Source organism: Mastomys coucha, chromosome X (genome assembly GCF_008632895.1).
Source record: "Mastomys coucha isolate ucsf_1 chromosome X, UCSF_Mcou_1, whole genome shotgun sequence".
NCBI classification, from domain to species: Eukaryota; Metazoa; Chordata; class Mammalia; order Rodentia; family Muridae; genus Mastomys; species Mastomys coucha.
This window is the reverse complement of record NC_045030.1, coordinates 123,619,196-123,647,183: the sequence shown is the minus strand read 5'-3', so window position 1 is coordinate 123,647,183 and position 27,988 is coordinate 123,619,196. Positions and strand designations below refer to the sequence as shown.

Below are 27,988 nucleotides of genomic sequence, written 5' to 3'. Positions count from 1 at the left end.
TATATATATATATATATATATATATACACACACATACACATGCACACACACACACACATATTTGTTTTTATTCAAACTGTAAGAAGGGTAAATTTTCAAACTAAATGGTATAAGTAAGGATAATATATATACATATATACCCATATACATACATACATATATATGTATATATAATACATATATATATATATAATGCAGAGAATTTGTAAAGAGAAGATCAAAATGCTTAACTCTTACATTTCTCACAAAACTGAGTGGTAATATTATTTCCTTAGATAAGTTTGTCATGAGGAATCCTTCATTTAAATTAAAATAAATAATGTTCATAGTAATAGTAAAATAATACTTTCAACATACCAAAAGGATACTTATTAATGGAAAGATAGAATTCAATGTTTCCTTCATTGCATTTAGTAATACTAGGTCTTTATTCTTTGTTAACTAACTATATAATTATTACAGAGTACAAACAATGATAAGTGATAATAAATTTGCACATCAAGTGTTGAAGATGATATTTTAAAATGTAATTAAAAGTAAACTTTGATATCTAATGAGAGATATTTTATGACATGTTTAGAGAAGAAGACTTTAGTAGACACATGTTATTCCTTTCCAACAGTAAAATCAAGTCAGCCACTCACCTATATACCACAATAGGGAGAAATGTAGGTAAACAATGGTGTTAAAAACATCGATGAAGTAATCACATGAACTAAGTTTGATTACAGATTGATTGTGTGATTTTATTTGACTTAGCTGCCATACTTTAAATCTAAGCAAGCAAAAATTGAGCATGTCAACTTTATTTAGCTCTAGATATAAAACACACAAATTGGCTACTATGTTATAATGGAGAAAAGGCCAACTCATAGTAATATTATTATATTAAAATCAAAACTGGAAGTGAGTGCTGCTATAACCATCTAGAGGACAGAATCCCACAATCCAATGTTCATCATGTAACAGTCCAAGGTAAAGAAAATGCCTTATGTGTGTTCACTAACTAAGGGCTTTTAAATGGACTTACTTTAATATGGAGCTATACAAACACATATACAGAAAGTGAATCAATACCTCAACCACAGATTTAACTCTTTCTTGGAGAGTTAACTCCTTTTCTTTCCTTCTTGACTGATCATCTATAATACTGAAATAAAATAGTTAACATATGTGTATATTATATATCACACTACCATGCATTAATATAGTATGTTAACCATATTATATTAGAGTAAATTCTAATATAATTGTCATATATCTTTATTAAATATGATAACTAGGTAAATTCTAATTGCTTTGAAGATACAGAATCACAGAAACCTGGAAATAGCTATGTGAAGATTTAATCTGATGTATATCAAATTGCTGCCTGTCATCCTTGGAATATAATACAATGCTTTTAGAAATGTAGTCAAGTGTTATGGGTTATTAAATACTTGCTATCCAAATCTTCTTTAAATTCAACCCATTTTCCTATCTGTTCCCATTGTTTCTTAAGTTAAAGGACTATTTTTTTGTTAGAATTATATAAGATATAAAAATAAAATAATATTAAGAAATATTTTACAAAACTATAAATAAAACATTGTTTTTATTCAAATTGTAAGAAGGGTAAATTTTTCATACTAAATGGTATAAGCAAAGATTAATTTCTTAAAGCTACCCTTCCTTTCCTTACAAATAAGAACACAAGCAGTGTTAGTAACAAAGGAAATACTTAATATTCTCCAAAAAATTCAACATAGAAAGAAATGATGATGGGCAGAAACAATATTTGTTTGGATTAGATTCATCTTAACAATAAACTGAAATTAGTACACAATGCTCAAAAACAAAACTGCTGTCAAAACAGACAAGAGAATACATTTTAAAATTCCATCTAATAAAAGTTAGAAGCAAAAGCTGAAAAAAAAACAACTCATGAATAAAAATATCAGTGTACTGCAGAAGTATCACAAATATTTATTCCTCTATGATGACAAATATGAAAGAAATGTTTTAAGATTGTTCCTGTCAATTCTACTGCTCTGCTTTCTTTAAAGAATTAAGAAAATAAATGTGAAGAATACTAGTTGCTATTTTAGAAAAAAATTGTTCTAAAATTCTACAATACTGATGTCTTTATAGCATTAATTGATATACCTGTAGTCTTCTAAAGCTATTAACTTTCATAAAGTACACAAACACATGCCGACTCACAAACCTGAATAAAATACTGATGGTCGATAGCCACATAAATAGATCAATAATTACAAAGATGGATTGAAGAGACAAAAACGAGCTCTACTATTACACATGCATGAACTTCCTGAGTATAAGAATAATTATACACTACAACTGGTTAATTGAGGGAAGCTGAACAATCTTTTTTCTTACAGAATCAATAGGTACCCATTTATTTTTGATGACTTAGTTGTAGCACTGCCTGGAATTCAGTGGATGGGTTGAATGACCTTTGCTTCTATCTAATCATTTTGTCAGTATTCAGGAATGAGTTATATAGATCATGTAATCTATTTTGAGATTTAAAAATCACATTTGAGAAAACATAATCATGTAGAAAGGTGTAAGTTTTATGTCTTGCATGAACTGAAGTCTTAGATTTTCAACTGTGTTTCAGAACCATAAGGCAGCCAGAATACTAGGAAGTTATAAGTAGGAGGTGAGCCAAAAAAATTCTTGTGTTGCATTTTACCTGAGGCATTATTGGTACATATTTTAGCCTTCCCTACATAAAGAATATTTTTAAAATGTAAAGAGAAGAAATGAGAAAATGAGAGAATGATAGAACAAATGAAGTAGGTGAAGAGACAGTAACAAATGAAAAGCTAGAAAGTTCCATCCTCTGGAATTGTTTCTTAAATGAAGAGAGGTAGAGGTCAGAATACCATAATAAACACAACATCTGCTTTAAAAGTCTGGTGTCCAGCATATTTTAAAGGAGTCCAACAAAACAACCAGTACTAGAAGTAACTACAATTGTAGATATTAAAAGAAGCTCTATGCAATAGGACAGTAGGCAACATTAATATACTATTAATAGTGACAAGAACAAAATTTGAAAGATTTTATTATACTCATATGAAAAATGCTTAAATATATATATATATATATATATACATATGTACATACATACATATATGTATGTGTGTAACAAAATTATATGGTAGTCTATTAATATGAGCTATTTTATGTTCCTATGCATTAGTTAAAAATTAATGTAAATAGTATTTCTCTCCCTGATTGCAATCAATACTTACAGGTCTATGGTGTGTATGTTGTAACTTATCCTGGCTTGACATGCATAATACTTTTTCTCTGATTTCACTATCACCCATTGCCTCACCTTAGGTGGTCTACAGAAATGCATTCCTTGACCTTCTATTTGTCACCTTTCTATCACTGGAAGCCTCAAGAATTTCAATAGTTTTCATACTTTAAGAATCAGTTCTTTGTAAATGACCCTCTGATCTTGTTTTCTGTATTGACCTCAATTCTATCATTGAAACATATTATAGTATAATAATACATGTAGTTCTTTTCTACTGTGTCCTAGATTTTTTCTCCTACCTAGTTTCTCCATATTAAAAAAAATTCAAATGTTACAACCATTTTGTAACCAAACCTTTTCAATGAATATATATTTTAAATCCAAGTTACTTACCCCTCCCCCGATTAAAGCCTATATAGTTCAGGGCTTTCTTTATTTTGTATTTTAAAAAGTGCTTAGGATTTTCCTGTTTATTCCATTAATAGAAAGCAGTTGAGCTATAGATATAGATAGATAGATAGAGAGATAGATAGATATAGATAGATAGATAGATAGATAGATAGATAGATAGATAGATAGATAGATAATAACTATATTAGCTGAATATTGCCAATATTCAATAGTTTGACATTTGAGGCACACTATCAGTCATTAGATTTTGATCTCTGTTTGTATAATAGGACCCCAAACAATTAACTAATTACTTTCCATATACTTGCTCACCACCATCCTATGTTAATTCAGAAATATGTCTGAATTATAAAAAGATATTGTCTTTCAGAGTGCTCAAATATTTGCCCACCATTTACTTCAATCCTGGTAATACTTTAAAATCTAGTTCAAGGAGAATTTGTTCCAGAAAAACTACCATAACCACAGTACCCCTGGAAGTATAACTATCAGGTTCTCTCCTTACTGGTTGGTTCATAGACTTTTTTCACATTAGAATAATTTCTCAGAATAAAATCAAATGCCTTTCATTATAAATGAAAACAATTGTATTAAAATAGTTGTTAAACATATTTACCAAAGCAAGTTGTGTATAATAATAGATACAAGATCTAGTGGCAGGTCTAATAAATACTTTAATTCAGAAATAGTAATGAGCATAGAGAATGTTTCTTGCTATCTGCCACAACTGGAATAAAAAGGAAAATATTGACTACTTTTTTATTAGATGTTTTATTTACATATTTATTACTTCTATTACTGTTATTTGTAAGTACTGTTTTTACTTCTTTGATCTTCTGTCTGCATTTTAATTAAAAAAAATAATATGTTACATCCAAAGAAAGTTGCACTATTTCACACTATCATGTTTAGAACCTGCTGAGTCCTTTCCAATTGTGCTGAATTAACATATCTTTGAATTTTTTTCTGGGCTATATGCTATCCTTTTATGTAAATCTTACTTTATACATGCCTGACAAATATAATTTCTCTACCAATATTTCTCCAGCAGTTAAGAATTGTTTGTAAGCACTAATTATCTCAAATAATGCATACTTTAAATTTTTAATTTTTTCCTAACATTAACCAATTTTTAAACTGCTGCATTTATTTCTTTTTTAGTGTTCTCTATCTGTGTCTAACATCCAAACATTATTTTTAACAATATACTGCCTAAATATTAGTCATCTAAATCAAAGTAGGTTTTTTGACTAAATAAAAGTAGTTTTTTTTTTAAATAGGTCATTTATCCTTTCAAATAAACACAGTCTTCTAGTTATCTAGTGTGGAATTGTTTACTGACCTACTGTAGGAGACATAACACCAGTGTTAATTCACATTCCTGGGAAATGAAGTGTCCTTAATTGGTTTTTGTTGTTTTTGTTGCCATGAGGAGACAACCACGCTACATGAGCAACAAACTGTGATTATGTATATATGGAGTTTAGCACTGTAATCAAACAGAACTTACAACAAAGTTAATCTGATGATACATATTTAATGCTGTGCATTATCGATGTGCTACATGGTAATTAGACATAAATGGTAAACACTTCATGTAAATGACAAATTGATGTTACTTTCACAACAATGAAGCAAACATATCTAGTTTGGGAGTCCTAGAGATATCTTTTGGGCACAAAAAAAGCAAACTTTCTGAGGAACAGAAAGGCTATAATTATTTCAACCGAGGAGCATCGTCCTGCTATAATATCTTCAGACATATGACTCATCCAGATAAAACTGATACTAACCTTAAAAACTCAGATGTCTCATCCAATCATACATTTTAAATAAGAATCAATTGGGATTGACCAGGAAAGGAAATGACAAAAAATGGTACTCTATTGGACAATCAGCAATCTGGCTTTTCAACAAATTCTTAGCAAATAGAAACCAAGCAAACACAAGAAGACTCATGCTGGAGAGCTGGGTCAAAGGATGAGAAGTGTGCTCTTAGAGGGGGGATCTGAGTTCAGCTCCCAGTATACACTTAGGGTAGTTTGCAATTGTCTAGAATTTCAGTTCCTGTGGGGAAGCTGTTGCTTCTGTCTTCCAGAGACATCTGCACTCACCTGAACTATGAATTTGCACAATAATTAAAATGCACAAGGCACACTAAATGTGACTAGTTACCCATCTTTTGTTGGATCGTGACATGCTGTTTTAAAATATGTCAAGACAAGACAGGTAAACTTGTGACACTTCAATAATGAAAGCTTTTAAATCTTTTCTATATAATAAAATTGTAGTAAGAGAATCATAATTTGAAGTCAATCGATGTAGTCATGCTTCTCTTTATTAGAACATTATATTTTTCCTCTATGTACTTCGGCAAATATAAAACTAATGCAAATATGAAGCATGAAGTTGCTGAATGTCCATGCCAGTATAATTTTTCTTATTTTTAAAATCATGTTTTAAGAATTTATGTTGAAATTGCTGTCTTTTCTTCAGTGGATAGTTTTACCTACTATGTCAAAGATTAAGTGACCATAGGTGTGTGGGTTCATTTCTGGGTCTTCTGTTCTGTTCTATTGATCTACCTGCCTGTCACTGTGCCAATACCATGCAGTTTTTATCACTATTGTTCTGTAGTACAGCTTAAGGTCAGGGATAGTGATTCCACCAGAAGTTTTTTGTTATTTCAAATAAATGTGCAAATTGCTCTTTCTAACTCCATGAAGAATTGAGTTGAAATTTTGATGGGGATTGCATTGAATCTGTAGAGTGCATTTAGCAAGATGGCTATTTTTACTTTATGAATGTTGCCAATCCATGAGCATTGGGTATCTTTGCATCTTCTGAGGTCTTCTTCGATTACTTTCCTTAGAGACTGGAAGTTTTTCTCATACAGATCTTTTACTTGCTTAGTTAGAGTCACACCAAGGAACTTTATATTATTTGTGACTACTGTGAAGGGTGTTGTTTCCCTAATTTCTTTCCCCTTTGTGTAGAGGACGGCCACTGATTTGCTTGAGTTAATTTTATATCTAGCTACTTTGCTGAAGTTCTTTATCAGGTTTAGGAGCTCTCCGGTGGAATTTTTGGGGTCATTTAAATATACTATCATATCATCAGCAAATAGTGATAATTTGACTTTTTCCTTTCCAATTTGTATCCCTTTGACCTCCTTTTGTGTACCGCGCCTTACCTTGCTTGCCTGGACGTCAGCAATAACGACGAAACATCGAGACTTCTCTTGCGGTTTACTCAGGAATTTTCTTTTGTGTTACAGCTCTTTTAGGTTCCTAGGTGTTACAGCTTTTTTAGGTACCTAGGTGTTACAGCTCTCCTAGGTTCCTAAGTGTTACAGCTCTTCTAGGTGTTACAGTTCTTCTAGGTGTTACGGCTTCTTCTTGCTTCCTAGGTGCCATGGCTTTTCCCGCTTCTGTGGAATGGGCGGTGGCCACTGCTCTTGCTAGTCGCTGCTGCTCTTGCTTCAGTGGAGTGGGGTAGAATGCTCTGACTGCCTGGAGAGAGCCCCTTATATACCCGTGCCCAAGCTCTCGTGGTTCTCCTGGATTGGTTCCCTGGCAATTGCCTCATTAGCATACACCTGCTCGGGAGGGGCGCATGTGCAGTGGAATTGTCTATAGCTGCCACTGCGCATGTCTTGGATTCGATCATCCGAGCGGCTGCCTACAGTTTTGTTGTCTAATTGCTCTGGCTAGATCTTCAAGTGCAATATTGAATAGCTAGGGAGAGAGTGGGCAGCCTTGTCTAGTCCCTGATTTTAGTGGGGTTGCTTCAAGTTTCTCTCCATTTAGTTTGATGTTGGCTTCTGGTTTGCTGTATACTGCTTTTAATATGTTTATGTATGGGCCTTGAAATACTGATCTTTCCAAGACTTTTTGCATGAAGGAATGTTGAATCTTGTCAAATGTTTTCCCAACATCTGATGAAATGATCATGTGTTTTTTTTTCTTTGAGTTTGTTAATATAGTTAATTACATTAATGGATTTCTGTATATTGAACCATCCCAGAGCTCCCAGGAAATCACCAACCAAAGAGTACACATGGCGGGACCCATTGCTCAAGCCACATATGCAGCTGAGGATGGCCTTGAAGGACATCAATGGGAGGAGAGGTCCTTGGTCCTGGGAAGTCTAGATGCCCCAGTGTAAGGGAATGCCAGGTTAGGGAGGTAGGAGTGGGTGAGCACACTCACTGAAGCAGGGGGAGGGAGGATGGGATAGGGGGTTTCTGGAGGGGAAAATGGGAAAGGTTATAACATTTGAAATAGAAATAAATAAAATATCCAATAAAATGAAATAAGAACTTATGTGGAGTTTCAGTAAATTTCCTACTTTGAACTGGTCTACAATACCGTCAAAATAGTACTATTTAAAATTGTTACATTACATCTTGCTTTGAATTCTGAGAAAGTGTGGAAGAGAAAACCATACTGAAATCCTGCTTAAAAACTTGGTGCTTCCATAATTTTACTACATGTCGTGTGAAGGTTGACTTTGACCTACCTCATTACTTCCTCTGTTTTAGATCACTACACAAACATCTGTGTGTCTGTTCCTTTTCCTTTCTCTGTCTCATCAATTTTATACCTTCTTATTTTTATATTTGTTACATCATTATTATTTTTATCAATTTTATTATTATTATGTATGTGCATGTATGTGAAACTGCCAGGACAAATGTGATCAACTCCTTATTTCAAGCCAAGGAACAATGGACATGCTTGTTTTCCACAAGAATTTTAAAACAATAAATCAAACTTTGTTAATGTTTACTTTCCCACCAGAGGATTTTTGAGAATGTATTATACTAATACATGAAAATGTATTATGATAATAAAAAGTCAGTATATACCAATCAAGCCTTAATCCCATTGGAAATAAGCATATCAACATTGAAAATATACATGAGGCAAACTGTGATACCTCCATAAAACTTGATGATAAATCATCCATAGAAATATGACTTATTCACATTATTAATACTATTTTTCATGACATCAAGAAGAGACACTTCTAAAATGTCTATCAATATAATTTTCAAACTAAAGATTCCAAGTATACCTGAATTAGGGCCTCACTGAGCAATTGTTCATTAACCTCCAAAATAATGTTCTTTATTTCCTCGTATGGCATGCGGTAAGATCCAAGGAAGATAGCTAAAATAAAATGGGATTTTATTAAAGTCAGAGTCATATCAAATATATATAAAACATTACCACTTTATAGACTTAAAATATGCTATTTTGATAGTAATATTCTAATTTACAGAATTAGAAACAGCTTCTACTTGATGGAGTATTCTATCCAGATTGGCAAAATAATCTCCTATCCCAGAGGTTATAGCATTTCCAGCTCAAATATACATATTTACAAAATAAAATTCCTACTTAGATCTCTCATAACTGTATGCATAATCATTTTACATTATGCTAATACATATTGACCAACTAAAAATTCATTAAATTTTACCTTTTAATTCAATCTAGATTTTTCTTTTTCTTTTTTTAATCTAGATTTTAATGTCAAAATTTTCAGATATATCCAAAATAGTATTTCTCAGGAATGATCATAAAATAAACAACACTCTATTTTTTCAAACTGAATTTTAAAATATTCAACAGAAGGTTGGAGAAATAGTGAGTCTTATATTTTTATTTGGAATAGCACCACGAAACTGTATGCCATCTCACTCTGACTCCAACATTTCAACAACCACTACACCTGAGAAATGCATGCTAGCTGCTCCTTCACTCCTTCATCATCTATTGACTCTTACAGCTTAGATATGATATTTTCTACAAAAAGCTCTCATACTACCTGTTTGCTCTCCAATGGAAACTTTAGAAAAGTGATTGGTTTCAAGAAATTTGACAAATGTGTTGATGACTTAAAGATGAATATACTATTGGTACTTTGAATACACTGTTGAACATTTTACTAGAAGAGGAGGCAGGAGTCAAAGAATTGAATCACCATGAGCATGATCTGAAAGTTATGTCTTGCCCCCAAACTCCCTCTCTCAGCTTTTTCAAAATTATGAAGTGAGCAGCATTGATCCACAATGAGCTAAAGTAGATCTTTTCTCCTTTCAGTTGGCCCACTGTAGTATTATTTTCCAATGACAAAAATTTTACTGGCACAATAGCTTTCGGAGTATGAGATGGGCTGTGAAAATATGACATTGCTGACTTTAGAGCAGCCTATATAGTTCTTAACAATGACCCAAAACACAGGAGTCTTATGAAGCCCACTTTAATAAACCAAGGAGAAGCAATCATGTACTTTTTGAAAATAAATAATTTCATATCATCACAAGAATAGAGATACAGGTATAATCAGATATCCTGAGAGCAAAAGAAACTATGTTCATCTAACTTTTCTTTCAAGTAATTGTATTAAAATTGCATTGTTTTGTTGTTTTGTTATAGTCTTGTTCTGACTAATTTATAACACACACTTTATCTTTGTCTCAATGCCTTTCTTTGTTCTCTCTCTCTCTCTGTATGTGTGTGTGTGTGTGTGTGTGTATGTATGTATGTGTCTGTTTGTGTAATACTATATATTACCTGTATTAAATACTACCTGGGGTTTGACTTATCCACTGTGAGTTTTGGAATGGGTCACCCACAAATACTGCAGGAGACCACTGAACTTTTCAAAGAAAGAAGTGCTGGATTCATCAATGTTCTCTACATTTCTGCTGATACTCAGGTGGTGAACAAGTATTTTTTTTTTCATATGCTGAATTATTTCCTTTACTTCATTGGATAGATTTTATGTCATTTTGGAAAAATGTTCAACTAATATTACCTAGAATACATTACAATTCCACAGATACTGTTTTTAAATAAATTCCATACAATTATTTATTAAACACATTTTTTATAAGATTATAGATATGCTCTGAGAGGTAGAACCTGAAAAAACCTACTAGTGAATTTTTATGAAAGGCTCTACCTGATTGCACTGGTAGCAAAAGCAAAGTTAATATTCACTATCTGGGCAGATGATTACCTAAACACAGGGACTGAATGAGAATTCTAATACTAACGTAAGTCTCATGGTCATATATTAACTAGATAATATGATCACATTGTATAGTAAAAAATACTGAGAAAACTATCATTGCAGAAATGTACAAACTTTTGATAGCTATTAGTAGAGCAGTTATATGAGTAATACTTTGCCTGATAGTAGAATGATCAGTTTACATTAATCTCATTTTAACAAAACTACCATAGTATTCTGTGTGCAATTAGAAATGAAGGATGTATTAAAGTTTCTCACACAAGAGTATTTTGGTATCATCAGTATCTAAGCACCCTTCTGTAGTGATAAAAATATTCTAAATCCAATTTAGAAGAGAAAATATGTCAAAGTAAAACTTAGAGGCTTGTTTAAATGGCCATGAATTTAACTATCGAGCTCCATTACCAATACCACATTAATGGCTCAGTGCTTACTTAGTTAAGGGCTTCAAGGATCAGCAACCAGTTTTAAAGTGTAGTGGCTAACAATTTAACTAGATCACATTGCAATTATTTTAAACAAAAGAATAACAATTAAAGGAATTGTCCAAACTGACAAAGAAATATTGTAAAAATATGAATCCCAGACCTACTCAGTAAAATAATACTGGAAAAACCTAACAGTACATTTTTAATACTAACTAATATTATGTTTCCTTATATTCACTATGAAAGTTTTATTAATGGTGTATTCCAAAGCTCTACAAATCATTTGTTCTAACAGGTTAAATGATGTTCAATTATTAGTTTCTTCAATTTGGTTAAGTGGCATAAAGAAACCTGGCTTATATTTATGTAGGACCTTATTTCTAACAGTGGGTCTGGTCAAAATTGTAAGGTTGTTTACATTGAGTTAGCCAGCACCACCATGCCTATGCAGAACACATTACGTACACAGATTCTGGGCTGTTTTGGGATCCAAAATTCTCAATTCCTTCACTTTCTTCTTTGGAGGCACACTCTTATTTTCTTCTGCAGCCTCTGCATTCCTTTGACCTAAAAGAAAAATGTTGATTCATAAACAATAATGGTTCTAATCCAAGTACATGAAATAACATTCTTAAGGCATGTTAGCTACATTAATAAAGGTGATTTTGAAATCAATAAATGTGTTTATTTCATTAGCTCAGGGAAGAGGATAAACATAAAAATATAGAACTGTTTAGAGGTTTCCCTACAAATTAAATATCAGCACTTAAGCAGAAAAGATAAGCCAAAGAGAACTAAAAATCAATTGCTGCTTTTTCACTAATGTGTAACATAAATTACTCCTTTACAAGTAACTGGAGCAGCCCTGGAATTAAACATAAAAGTAAAATCTCACTAATTTGGACTAATTGAGGAAAAAGGAAAACATGCTTTTTCTCCTAAAACATGCTAATATTTAGACATATATTATTTTCAGTGAAACTGCTTTAAAGCACCTAAGGTAATTGTAACTCTTAAATGGATTGTAACAGTAAAAGTCTCCATTGAGTTTTGTTTGAAGAATTAATTGGTTTAAAGCATTTGTTAGGTGTACAAGTGTACCACCCATTTGAATATAGTTAATTACATATCCTCAAAGACAGTGGCTTACTCGAAACACTATATTTATTGGTTCTCCAAATAGTAGAAAGGATTGAGACAACAAGGTATGCAGCATCAAGTAGCAGAGGTGTTTGCCCCTAATTCACACTTGAAAGACACTAGTGTCAAACCTTTGGCTGTCTAATAAGAAAATGAAACATGAAGTCTCCAAGTACCACCTGCACAGAAATGCTCTAGCAATTTTGCTCAAGTATTGTTGGCTTACTTCTTCCATGATAAATTCCATGATAAGGTTGTAGGCAATAGGACCACTAAATTATATTAGACAAAATGGACTTTCTTTTTCAATCTAGTGGTATTCTTGCACTTGAACTCATACTGCCAAATTTCATCACTGATGCATACAACTGATTATCATGTTTTTCTTTTTTCTTATCATTGGCAGAAAATGAAGTTTACTTTGAGGTGATAATGGTTTTTTATTATTTCGATTAATTTAGTATTGGCTAAAGACTTCACACATGCATTTTTTTAAAAAAAAAATAATGACAGGGAAACACTCATATATCTTTGCCAAAAGAAAGATACCAGCATCTGTAAATCTTCTACAGTATTTCAAAGCATGCAAGGAAATGTTACAAATCCATATATTCTATCATTAATGGTGTAAGTTGTAAGAAATACAAATTCTGTTATCTTAGCAGACAAGTAACACATAAAATAAATTACAGAAAAAAATCTTAACTATTATAAGGCTTAGTAGAATAATCAATGTAAGAATAGAAACAGACTAATGAGACTAGATAATAATTCTCTTGAAAATTATAATTGTGTGACAGGTATCAAGTTCTTTCCAATGTTGCCAAAATACAATCATTGGAATTGGTGAAAGAAAAATGACTTTTAGTATATTTCTTTAAAAACCTCCATAATTGTTCCTCAAAGGACCTTCTGAAAGTACAGTGGCTTTCTTATGCAAGAGTCAACATTTCAATTTATTCTAATTTTAAGCTGTTCAATAGTTTAAGACAACTACATAAAGAAATGACAGCTCAATTGCTATTTCTGATGTCAATAAAGAGAATTTGAATTATATCAAAATTACATCTGAAAGCACATTCAGAAAATTTAATACAATCAAAGAAGTAGTCTAGAGACTGTTCCTTACTTCAATAGTACTAAACTCTAACACAGGAAATTAATTAAACAGGAGCATACAGGATGACATGTTGTCAGATGAAGATTATATGAATATTATATTATTTTTAAACTAATATGGCCATGTCCATCACAGGTATATGTAATGCTCATAAGTAATTTTACATTTGACAATTATGTTTCATTAAATTCTAGTCTGTGCCTTTTGTTTTTCAAATGAAAAAAAATGTTTGAAATTAAAATTAGATAACCTAAGTATCTATAGGTCATGGCTTCTTTAATGATTGTAGGCTATTTTACCTGTATTATACAAGTCGTCTAAAAATCTGAGATTTAGAAAGCAATAAGCATTTCATTAGTATGCACCACTTTTTGGACAATAAAAGTAGTATAGCAAATTTAAATTAATTCTCAAACTAGACAAGTTTTCAAAAATAATTAGTAATATTGTCTGAAGAGCTATTTTATGTTTCAATACAAAAACAATCTTTCACTCTTCCTTCCAGTGGTCCTAGCACAGGTCCAAAGGTAGCATGTGCTCATTCGAGGTGGTAGCTCTGTGGCATTGCTATATTAACCTCAGTAGCTTTCTACTCTTTCAACATAGAAATAAAAAATCCAGAATAAAACATATAAAAGCTCCAATCTGTTTTGACAGTTTATAAACTGATGGCCTTGGAAATCCTGAACAACACATGTAAGAACCAAAAACAATAGTAAAGATGATAATCTTTTAAATGTAGGTAGTTTATTCAGGTTTGGCAAGTAACAAAGTACTCAGTTGTGCTCAACTCTCTTTGTATAGAGCAGCATCTTTGTTTATGAAGCCTTGAAAGGGAATGCCAATGCAGCATGAAGAAAGAGACTGCATTCTTGTTTGCTTTTCCATGCTACATGGGACAGCTGCACTGTTTCCCCTTTCCCTGCTGCCTGCAGCTGTACAGTAAGGCCTCCTATAGAAAAGGAGATTTTATCCTGACACCTGCATAGTATCTAAAGCAATAGGAATGGCATTATCAGGAGTGTTCCTGAAGTTCAGTGCACATTAACAAGACTAATGGTCCTAATGGTAGGAATCACACATACACATATACTTCGTAATGATTTCCTAATTAAGGAACAAATCTTACTAGTGGTAGTTTATACAAGAACCTCCCCCCTCCCAAATCAGGAAGCACATGTTACTGCAAATTAACATCTGCATAACTAATATACTTGTACACCTGTTCATTAAGCCAATTACTGAACACTGTTAAATGTCACTAGAACAGTATGTTTAACAACGTGCATAGCTAATATTGTATATTTTCAAATCAGCTTCAATATCTTGGCAGAAACTGTATATTTTAGGAAGGACAAATAAATATGTCTTACAGTTTAGGGATAAACTTTTTTTCAGCTGGTAATTTCAAACCCCAAAGTAAAACATGGTTCTTACTTAAAAGTAGAATTTGATAAATGAGGTTGAAGTTTTTCCCATTAACTTTTAACCTATGCTAAATACATTATTCAAGTTAGAGTCTGTCCCTTTACTCAACTGTTTTCTCTAGCTTTCTATGAACTAATGGACATTTTGCTGGCTGTTGTATTTACTCAAAATACCCTATTATGCTAAACTGTATAATTCATGTGACAAGCCAAAGATTCAAGTAATAAACCACAAGACATTTATGGCAGAGATTATTGTTTATAAAAACATCATAGACAAGCTGCTTTGATTTTTTTGTGATCAGTTTTAGACTACTACAAACCTTGTACTCAATTTAGCTTAATATGGAGTGCAGTTAACTTGGTAGAACAAGATCAAATAGCATACATATAACTAAAACAATGTATAACACTAAAAAATCACCTAGAAATTAATCAAGATATTTATTTCTATTAGCCAAATAGAGGTGTGACAACATTCACTAGACTAGGTAGTCAACACACATTAACTTCTTCACAATACTGGAAGAAGTCAAAGATCAAGGTGTTACCAAGGTTTCATTCTGAGGTTTCTTATTTAAGAAGTCACCAGCTTCCTGTGCCCTTATTCTGCTTTTTCTCAGTGTGTGGTCAAAGCTATAGAGTGAGCCCTACTACATAAGCACACTATTAGAGCCTAATCATACCTTATATCTTTTTTTTTTAAATTGATGACTTCCTCAGAGGTTCCATCACCAAATAGTATCACACTTAATGGGAAATTCAACTAGTGAATCTTGGAAGAAACCAAATATCCAGTACATAGCAATACCAGCATTTTTACATTTTTGAAAACAAAGTCTCCAGAAACAAACTTATAAAAAACAACAAAGAATAGTTTAATGGAATTATTCATGATGTCCAAAGTACACTGTTGTGTATTGTTGATCACTAAAAATCATAAGACCCCATATGCAGATCAACAGTCTCAACTAAACCGATCCCCTGAGATCTCTCAGACACCAAGTCACCAACCAGGCAGCATACAGGAGCTGTTCTAAGGCCCCTGACACATATACAGCCATTACATGGTATTCTTAATTTTATAAAATATGTTTTTGAATTAGTGGCCAGTGAATTCAGCAGGAGGCACTCTGTATTCTCTTTTTCTCCCCCATCTCCTTCAATTTAATCTATTTCATTCCTACCTAGTCAAGACTGACAAAAAGATGTTAATATTTCTGTTAGTGTGTAAGAAATTTTAATGAGAAGATTGGTCACAATATAAAGGCTCACAAAAATCTCTACAATAAAAAAGGGGAGTGTTGAAAGTATCACAACATGCTCATAAAAAGATGATGTACAATAAGTATCAAGACAAAGAAGTCCTTCAGGCTAGCTGGCCTTCTCCACCACCACTCTTTAACTTCACCATCAAAGGTGAAATCACTAGGCTATGCAAAAGGCATCTGTACTGGCTGGTTTTGTGTGCCAACTTGACACAGGCTGGAGTTATCACAGAGAAGGGAGTTTCAGTTGGGGAAGTGCCTCCATAAGATCCAGCTGTGGGGCATTTTCTCAATTAGTGATCAAGGGGGTAGGGCCCCTTGTGGGTGGTGCCATCCCTGGGCTGGAGGTCTTGGGTTCTATAAGAAGGCTGAGCAAGCCAGGGGAAGCAAGCCAGTAAAGAACATCCTTCCATGGCCTCTGCATCAGTTCCTGCTTCCTGACCTGCCTAAGTTCCAGTCCTGACTTTCTCTGGTGGTCAACAGCAATGTGGAAGTAAGCCAAATAAACCCTTTCCTCCCCAACTTGTTTCTTGGTCATGATGTTTGTGCAGGAATAGAAACCCTGACTAAGACAGCATCAATACTGTGGAAATCTCTATACTAAGGAGAAAGCATTAGTAAGTTTAGAGGTAAAAATATTTAGTGGGCTATTATCATATAGGATCAATATATGTTTTCTATGTGGTTTATGAGAAATAAAGGGAATACACATGCAAAAGCTTCACAATACATAAACTACAAAACAATGTTTGCAACAACAGTGAGTAAACATTTTTGTCTTTGCAGATCACAATACTTTTGTTCCAAAGTACAATTGTTCAGCCACATCAATGTGAAACAGTAATATAAAATAAGAAAATGAATGAGCATGGACACATTACAATAAAATACCTTGTTTGCAAACCCACATGCCCAGACAGATATGTCCTGAAGTATACTGTTTGCTTACATATGACATAAGAGGTCCCTCATAATGGAGCAGGGCCTTATCCCTTTCTTACCAAAAGAGTTCAATTTGTTATTTATTCTTTTGAAAATGTTAGTATATGTTTAAAACTTTCCTTGTAAATCAATGTGTAGAACTACCATATAATAATTGTTTATTAATAAACCTGGTTTTCAAAAAGCATTCATATAACAGATCACATTTATAGTCATCATATTTTAAGTGAGTCTATCCTACATGGATCAGCTCATATGATACTAAAGTAACAGTCTTCTGTTTTACTCCTCTTATATTCTCCTATCATGTTTTTATGTGTCTTTATATTGTTATATTGTTATATAGTGTTATATAATCATAAGAGCAAATCAACAGTAGTGAAATTATAAAAGAAAATTTCTACTTTTTATTTTTGAACATGTTTGGTAATGATTCACTTGTGATTCAATGGCTTAAGGTAAACTGAAAAACTGAATTCTACCCACACAAAAAGTCATATGAATCTAGACTTTGAATTTTGTGTAATATTCTTCTTTTGCTTTATGCACATAAAAGTATTACTGAGTATTTCAATTTCGTTTGTTGCTGGCTGAGCTCAATGGGAAATAAGCAGAGCTCTATTGTCTCTTCTTTTGCCATTTGGATTCCAACAGCTTTCAATTTTATCTTTCAGCAGTAATTTTCTTTAGTTCGGAAGCTACAGCCATGTAATCTGTTGAAGGTGATCGAAGCATTAGAAAATCTTTTTGCAAGGGTAAAATAGAGTACCTGAACTTTTCGTCTCTTCTTTGTTCTTAAACTTAGGTTTAGCCTGCTGGTGACTTCTCATTTGAAAGCAGAAAAGTAGTATTTAAGAAGCCTTTGGAAACGTACAAACATATAGAAGAATGGAATTTAAATAAGCATAAAGGTTCTATTCTTAAGACAGTCTCCTGACCCTTTTTCTTCTCAATCTATTATTCTTCCTTATGACATCACTCAGTATTTTGGAAGAATACTTGACACCATGTCTTCATTCTTCTATTCTTTTCTATAACTTAGTTACAATGTGAATTCTAACTATACGTATTCCTACTGAATAAAAATGTCAGAATCGCCATAGGAAAGGTCTCAGGATGGATATATCTTTAAAACTCCATGGATTATTAGCAAAGTTTTGAATCAGCTGTTATAAAGCATATAAAACATTTATCCTGTGATAGTTCCACAAATGAACCCCAAATTGAACAAGGTGGAAAGACTTTCAATAGCAATCCTCAAAAGTCCTTTTGCACATCCTTTAAATCTCAAAATCTAACACTAAAGGAAAATTCTCGGTCAGTCATAGGTGATCTACAATGTCAATTTTCTTACTTTTAACTCATTTAAGGACAAGTACATTTTTAATTCAAAGATGTTCCATATATTTGTATAGTTCATATATACAGATTTCTAAAATATATAAGAATACATTTCACACATTAATTAAAACTGACTGCATATATAAAATTCTAAAATGTTTATTGCATAAATTGCCTCTTCCCTTTTATAGATAGTTGTGGCTGTCACAAGAGTACAAGAAAAAGAATAAAACCTGCCACTGGAATGTACACAGGAGCTATAAAAACAAACTTCTTACTTCTGTAAACATTTCTATATTATCTGTTAACAAAACAGCCAAGGTAGGTAAAGACTTGGACCACATAAAAGAGTAAGTGAGAAATATTTGATTCTTGGTCAATAGTAGCTGATCCACAAAATAACTGCTGGATTCTTCAAAACAAAACAAAACAAAACGATTTAGTCTAAATCCTGTGATGAGCTACCCAAAATGGTAAGCAAGCATACTCTGGCTTATTTTCATTGCTACTGCACACTACACAGTCACATCAACGTCTGTGTGTTTTAGACCAGTAGATCAGGACAAAATTCTAGTCACAGTGTGTATTCCCAAATATAATAACTCTGCTTTATATCAAATAAGTTTGGGCTAGGCTCCTAGCTATCCGTATAATGGTACCAACTACATAAAATTAGAATAATGATCACCAGAGTTTACCATAAATGTTGCTTACAAAATAAATGATTAAATTTATACTTAAAATTATACTGAACAAGTGGACACAGTTTAATATCGAGTCCTTGACAGACATATCTAGTCTCTCTCTCTCCCTCTCTTTCTTCTTCTCCCTCTCTCTGCCCCCAACCCCTCTCTACACATGGTGTGTATGTGTGTTTATGTGTGTGTGTATGTGTGTTTATGTGTGTGTGTATTTAAATATATTACCATTCAATGCCTTCAGTTTAGCAAGAAAATTCCATCATGTGCTCTATTATTGTAAATGGCAGAAATGTGTTTAACTGTAAGCTTTTAAGGACCAAATAAAAAAGTTCTTGGATAAGGATCCACCTATGGAAAGTGTCTCCTATAAGAACTATCCTTTAATAATAAAATGTTTGGTGCCATATAGTATGTTAACAATAGTGCAAAAAATAAAATCTAATATAAGAACATAAACCTAGCAGTTTATTGAAAAATAATTATGTGTCCCCTATTATGGAGCTCTCATTAATTTCTGAGGCCAGAAAATAAATAGCCAAGGGTCCCATGTTATTTATAATGGCATGTATAAGATAAATGCAATAATTATGAATAATACTGCTAAATTGTACACTATAATCTCATTTGTAGCGACCAAAATTTTTACTAGTTTTTGGAAATGTATAAAATGTAGGGAGATGTATTAAACATAGGTAGAGCTATACAATGTAAAAGTAAAATCATAAAGTTTAAAGGAAACCTTCATTGTGGCAGAATAAAGAAGAAATACTGGTAATTTAAGGTTTTGCCACAAACTTATTAAAGATAAAAGAGAAAGTAATAGCCCAGATAAGAAGCAGCTGCTAATAGTCACAAACAGCAAATGAATTTGTCTGGATCAGGACAGCAACCTGCTGTCTCCTTTTCCTCCTAAACCATTTCAACCATGCTGTGCTTGCCATTAGATTGGCCTTTACTTCACCCTAGCCACTTCAGTCCTCACACTGTGGGGGATCATTGTTGCTTCCCTATGGCTGCTGCCAAAGTGTAGCTCTCTGCTTTTAGCCTAGAATGCTTTGAATCTAAACTTAAGCAATGGTTATAACTACAGGGAAGGAGCAAGAAGTCAATACATTAAATCTGATACAGAAATGTCAAAAACAGACACAGACACACACACACGCACATACAGACACACATACACACACACAGAGGAGAGAGAGAGAAAAATGAATCTGTGTTAAATAGGCAAATAAACAACTATGCTTATTTAGAAGATGCTTGAAATCTTGATCCTAGAATATTTTTATTTTAAATATATTGTTGCTTGCTTCAGGGTAAGTTATTTTGCATACTGTTACTCTTTTTCTGATGCAGGTGGAAGCAGTTGAACCATTCTAACTGTACATTCTACCCACTGTATAGCAAAGGTAAATGTAATTAAAATAGAAAAATTGAAAGAAAACTCTTAATTATCTGTGAAAAAAATTAGCCGGGCTGTGGTGGCGCATGCCTTTAATCCCAGCACTTGGGAGGCAGAGGTAGGCAGATTTCTGAGTTCGAGACCAGCCTGGCCTCAGAGTGAGTTCCAGGAGAGCCAGGGCTACACAGGGAAACCCTGTCTCAGACAAAAAAAAAAAATGACCTTACCCCCTTCACATGTATTTCTGCTAAAACATTCTCTGTTGATTAAGACAAAAACAAAGTATGCTTGTAACTACGAAAATTCTCTACTTTCTTTATCTTCACCTATATCACTAATAATATCCTTTACCTATTACTACTCAACTTGATTCATGCACAGGTATGTACATGGTTGTCTTACTTGTGTCAAAAATTCATAAGAAGAGTGTGCTTTACCTTCCCAATAAATGCCTCCTCTACAGGAATAAAATTTTAAGAAATCATAGTGAAAAGATGTTTCACTTGTTTGAAAGGATCAACAGGTACAGGAAAACATGAATCTGACAACCAGGTTATTTCAGTGTTTGCAATAATGATTAATAAGGTTAGACTCAGAGCAGGAATCATATACTCAATTAAGATAAACATAATCCAAAAGGAGTTAAGAAAGAGGAGTTTGTGCTGTCTTCAAAATAAGACAGAACAGTTCAATAAGAGAAACTGACAATGTCACATCAATGGAGAGCAAGCATATTCTAGGTCCGACAAAAACAAAAATCTCAGAAGAAAATAGGTCATTACAGACAACACAGTGATTTCAAAGAAACTAATGGTGATGTACTATAGGAAACACAAAACTATCAATGGAAACAGGGAGTGCACAGCACTTCTTTCAGACACTTAGTGGAAAAAGTATTTCTAGCCATGGTTTGAACAAGACAAAATGAATGAATTCTAACTTTGTATGAACTTGCCTATTACAAGAAAGTACTTGATTTTCAAATTCTAGAAGAGCATTTATGGTATAAATGCTTTCAGAACAAACCCAGCATACAATGATTTACTGGCCAAGATCAATAGAAACTCTGCAAAAGAGATTATACTGTTCAGTGATCCATGTTGCATCAATATCTATAATGGAATGAGACAAGGTGATACAATGGCCCAAGGCTTCTTGAAATTGCTCTTCAACAAAATTAAATAGGAAAATAAAGTCAGCACAGAGAGTAAGCAAGCACCCCACCATCTTGTTTCCCTAATGAAAATAATATTTGCCATGCCATATGAAAAGTATAACATAGCAGTACACTAGTATCAGAACAAAATTTGAAGTCTTTAAAAGATGCATGCAACAAATTCATTCCACAAGGCTCTATCAAAATTACTGCGAAAGACTATGACAACATTATCATCAATGTGAGTCAATAAAAGAGCAAAAGTGGTTTGTTCAATGGTCGATGGCAAGGAAACAGCAGCCCATGCCAGTTTATGGGCATACAAAGAGTTACTACATAGCAAACTGCTAATGAATACTAGAAAACTATTTAATTTTGTTATATTGAGGTGAAAGTGAAAGATGAGTATTTATCTGCATCATTAACTGAAGCAGATAAATTGGCTGTCATCCACTGACCATGGTGTCCTGAATGTATGAAATCTGACAATATAAAAACCTAATGGTAGTTATTAAGGCTTCTCTCCAGTCCAAGTACAGATGGATTAGGTAGGTGGCCTGCCAGTAAGACAACATGTGGCTCTCTGGACTTACTGATAGCATTTGTGGCATTTTTTTTCAAAAGATATTCCAAACAATTTCCGTCTGATATAGGGAAACTACATGTTGTCTCAAATGATGTCAATGCCATACAATTAAAGATAGACGAAAATTCCCAGTGGGGATGGTTCGGGGGATCCTAATTCGCAAGGTAGAAAATAGTTCCAGGAAACAGTCACTAGCACTAAGAAACCTGTATCCAAAATGATGACAAATTACTACTTCAATTAAACCTTTAAATTGTGTATGAAGGAGGGTTACCTGTATCATCCCATGCCTCTTTAAGCAAAGCATGACTTAACTGTTCAGTAACAGCACCCAAGGCAAATATTTCATTCCCTTTCTAACAATAGCTATTAATGGCACTACCATCTTATTATATTTTACTAAATGGATCTCACTCGGTATATTTCTACTCTGTAATGACTATATTACTTCTTTATGGTAAGGATTCCATTTTGACAAACTGTCTACATTAGCACATTTGCATACTGTTGTGTTTAGTTGAAGTGGCATGTAAAATATAAGACATAATGAACAGCACTTAATTGGAGTATCTGTTAATGTCATCTCATATTCCATGGCCCCCAAGAAACATTTGAAACAATGCAATCTACAAGAATAGGAAGTAAAAACAAAGGAGTTAATTACAGGTAAGCATACTATGCATGGCAAGTTCCAGAATTAAAGATGATAAAATATCTTAAAAGAACAGACTTGTGAATCAGCCACCATTTTCACTTTAACCAAGATACAATAACTTAACATTCCCAAAAGATGCCTCTTCTGTTCCTACAGAATAGGAGCTTTGCTGGAGTTTTCTTTTAATGCTTGTGATGATTAGTGTTTTTAAAATAAAGGATCCATTGATATACTTTGCTTAGGCCATTCTAATAATTTCATATTCTATATAGAAATTATATACAGTCTACATTTTAATATAAAATAGAATGAATGTACCCTAATATATAATATCTTTGTGAATGACTTACCTGCTGACAAAATAAAGAATATAAAGTTGTAGTAATAAAAAAAATCTGACTGATATAGTAAAAACAAAAAGCTGTATTTTGGGTAGTTATTAACCAGTTTATCATTATTAAAGGCTATCACAGCTGAAACTAGAGGACTTAGCCACTTTAAAAGCCTTTAAACTTGTAATCAATGAAGCTGAAACACATAAATATACATATTGCAGTAGAATGTTCATAAAGCTAAATGCTAAAAAACATGTATTGTTTTCTTACCTAAGAAATAATAAAATTTCTATTTCTCAGTCTTTCCTACAATTTATCTTACTGATTCAAAGTCTGATATTTCATAATTCAAGATAAGGACAACCTTGTGATCTTTCAACTCTTTTAACATTCTTCTTCTTCTTCTTCTTTTTTTTTTTTTTTTTTTTTTTTTTTTTTGGTTTTCAAGACAGGGTTTCTCTGTATAGTCCTGGCTGTCCTGGAACTCACTCTGTAGTGCAGACTGGGCTCAAACTCAGAAAACCACCTGTATCTGCCTCCCAAGTGCTGGGATTAAAGGCATGTGTCACTACCGCCTGGATTTAACATTCTTGATATAAATATATAGCCATAAATACAGTATTTATTCAATTAGTCATTGCATTTGTTTCTGATATTTTCTACTCAATGCTTTTATAGACCATACCTCTTTGATTTGTTTATTCTTCCATGCTGTATACTTAAACTACAACATAAGATATATAGCTAGTACACTTAATATTTAATATATATATATTTAATATATATCAATACTTATATACAAATATTTAATATACACATATATTACTTATATATACATACTTATATATACATAATATATAATATATAGTATATATAGTATATACTTAACATACATATTCTTAGTATATATAGTATATACTTAACATACATATTCTTAACAATATATTGCTATGAGTTTACAATATTTTTCTTAACATTTGAATTAAAATTTTTCTACTAAAAATTCTCTTTATGCTCAGTGCTGGGTTATATTTTACAAACACCAAGGTGTTAATGCTGATTTTTTATTTGTTTCTTATTAAACAAAAATGGGGTAACCCTTATGACTTTGCAAACTTTAGGTGCAACTAAACTACAAAAAGTACCTAGTTCCCTAGTATTTGAGACATAACAGGATATTTATCAATCATGGATAAGTGAGGAGACTCTATGTCTGAGGATCTTTGCCAAATGTTCAGGATACTGTACTTTCTAGACCAGAACACATTTGGCTGGACTAAAATGCCACATCCTTAGGGATTCTTTCCTGAACTTTTAAAGGAGAATTAATGATTCTCTTCTGAGGGATTCTAGAATAGTTTATTCCTATCATAGTATAGCAGTTAATAAACTGCCTTATCATACTTCAGATGTCTGGTTCTCAAATTTGTTGCATGAGAATCTGATTCTACATATTATTATATACATAATCATTATATAGAACTTATAAACTGAAATAGCATTTAAATTAGCATTTTTTTTAAAACCTAGTAATTTCAGAGGGGATTTAATAAAAATCAGATTGACTCCAGTTTATGTCTTACAGGCAGCCTCATTATATTATATACAATGTCACCATTACGTTCCATGTGTATGATTCTAACATAGGCACATGACTGTAGTTTTCCTTTATCTTGTGGAAATAATAATAGTAATATCAATTAGCCTTACAAATCTGCCTGGCCATGTATAAGGAATAGAAATACAATTTAAAAGTTAAAGTCCATGAGCCATTAAATGGATTGAGAAGGAAAGAAAAAGGGAAAGAAGGAAAGGATGAAGAAAGAAAATGGAAATGAAAAGGAGACAAAAGCAAGACATCAAAAAAATAGATATCACCTAAAATATTAATCCAGAAGTTCTCTCTTTGTATAAATCACTTTAAAATACTTTATAATCCACATTTTGGAAGCATCTGTTAAAAACATCAGCCTTCAAACTCATCAAGCCATCAGCTGCATGATCTATTCACATATTCCCAGAGCCACCTGGAAACAATGCAAATTGTATAGCTTTGCTCATAAAAAATATGCCTACACTGAATTTCTACACTACCTGAATCATAAGATTTAACAACCCTGGCAAGGAAGATTATATAATTAAGAATTAAAATCTTAATATTTTAATCAGTGTTTAATATCACCTTAATTATATGTTAGATAGTCAGAAGGGAAAATGTTTTTTCTATAGAAATTTCAAGCCTTAAATAGATTTAAAAAAACTTTAACAAAAGACTTGTTATGTTCCCATTTTTCTATACATTACATAAGTCTAGATTAGTTTCTTATGAATGTATAACTCCTGATGCTATTTGGCAGGAAAGGCTGCTGAGTTTCAAATACACTAGCCTTTAGGAGGTTTATCCAAGTGCTCCCAGGGTTCTACTTCCATAGTCTAAAAATGATGTTCTCAAGAAAATAATTTTACAAACCTAATTCTGTTATCTCCTTAATTCCATATGACTGCAAATATATATCACCCTACCCTAGATTATTCACTCAGAATTCAACAAATAATTTAGCTAACCATATTTAATGTACAGGTATTCCATGGCACCATAAAAAGTAAGCTAGAAAGAAATGACAGGTTTTACAAAGATGAGACAAATCAAAGGAGAAAGAAGTACTCAAACTCCTAAATAGGATCCTCAGGCAATGATCTGGGTTAATGTAAAACTCAAAGAGCATAACAAAGTTCTTTTGTACCCTTAACCTAAGTGAATTTCAGACACATTTTCATAAACTCCAATGATGACTCCAATTTCATTGTTAGTGGCATGATTAGTTCCTTCCATGAGATGGTTTTAAAACTTCAAGTAACTGAAAAAAATGTATTTGGTTCAATTATTGGTGAGTACTTGAGGTCAAGGAGATTGTTCAATTTCAAATAAAATTCCTTGAACATACTCTCCAATTTTGCTATTGTGCTATTGTAAGTTGAAGAAGACAAATGAGAATATATGATTACTCATTAAACATGAATGAATAAAAAGAAAAGACATTTCAAAATTGTGGCAATGAAGGGAAAGGGTGAATGGAAAAGAAGCATTGGCCTAAGACACACCCAGTTTGGACATTCCAGGAAAATGTTTCAAACAAGCCTTTAACAATCAGTATCACAGTGAAGGAAAAAAGAACACCACTATTTTCAATGTACACTTCAGAAAGTGAATGATTAACAAAGGAGAAATTTGTAAAGAATATATCTAGGACAAAATAAATTAAAAGGATATTTATTTTCCTTAGCAGATAAGGCACTGGTAACTGAATAAAAACATCAAATACTATCATGCTATGAAGTTCAATCTCAGGCCTCATGTCTTAGCAACCTAATGAATAATGTAATCTGGCAAGCTAATCTAATGCAGTTTGGAAAGAAAGGGCATGGACTCTACCATGAACTTCAGTGGAAACAGCAGCAATTCTAATGAACATAAAAGCCAGAGAGCTCTCTGTGCAGTGCTTTGAATATACAAAGTGCTCAATTACTAGCTTTTGTCATATAGAAAGAATGTGAACTTCATGTTTGTTGCTATGGATCACCCTATGCATATTTGCATAAAAATCAGTTATGCTTATGAGAGGATCAGGAAGTAAAATAAATATAAACATTTCAGAAAATAAAGTAGAATAATGAATTCACTGAATATATATGAATTTGTTTCAGCAAACGGTATTTCTCAATTATAAACTACTTAGGAAATATAGAATCACCACTTAAGTGGAAATGCTATAAAATTCTGAAGATGTTAATGTTGAGAATAAAAAATTAAACAATGTAATTTAAGATGTCTGATTAATTATTGCTCTCTATGATGAATTAGTTTTTTGAATAGCTATAATGTTATGAGGTAGATAAAGATCCAGCTTTCTCACTAAAACTCTTTATACAATTCTTTTTAATATTTTAAATTATCATTTGTTTCAGTTAATAAAGTAACTCAATTACATATAAACATAACTGATATATGTTTAACAAGCAAATCATCAGTTTTCCATATGTTGGTACAGGTATTTGATATTTCTATAATGTTAAATATTATAATTAAAATTGTTAATTATAATTATATATCATATATCATATAAGTTTTACATTACCTACATCTGGACCAGAGACATAAGTAATGTATAAAAAAAAATCCAAATTTGTACTAAATAAGAAAATTTTTCTCAGGTAAATTTTTATATTTTATAATCTGTTAATTTAAAAGTAAATTGTGAATTTTGCATTATGAAAAACAGAATCCCACACCTTTTATTATAAATAGCAGGTCTCCTACAATGCCCTAGTTCTCCAAAGACAACACTAATTTTGATGCTGCCCAATTTGTCTATAAGATTAAATTAAAATGCATTTGTATTGCTATAAATCAATGTAATAGGTCTAAAAATAGTGGAATGTTTCAAGGATAGCATAAGGTGATTATTACTGAAAAATCCGGAAGTAAACCAAACAGCAAGATAATATATTATGTACTGTATAGTACCAGAATTCAATTCCTAGAAGGCATGAAGGGTGGCTCACTACCACATATAAATCTACCTGAATGGGACTCAATGTATCTAAACTCTGCAGACACAGGAAGGATATGTGTATATTTAGCAGTACTCATACATAAGTAAAAATAAAAAGCTTTCAAATGATTATTTCAATACTGAATAATAATGATAAATAATAAAAACAGAAAATAATAATTTACACAACCAAACTGGTAAT

General features: G+C 32.3%; 1 protein-coding gene across 1 annotated transcript in view; it reads right to left on the bottom strand.

Moving 5' to 3' along the window:
* Positions 1-27,988, bottom strand: part of Diaph2 (diaphanous related formin 2) — a 555,303-nt gene that overhangs the window by 247,096 nt on the left and 280,219 nt on the right. The window contains exons 18-19 of the mRNA XM_031375373.1: positions 11,626-11,727; positions 8,765-8,859 (exon numbers count right to left, since the gene is read on the bottom strand). Of these exons, the coding sequence (XP_031231233.1) occupies positions 8,765-8,859; positions 11,626-11,727 (197 nt within the window). The remainder of the gene's footprint in view (positions 1-8,764; positions 8,860-11,625; positions 11,728-27,988) is intronic.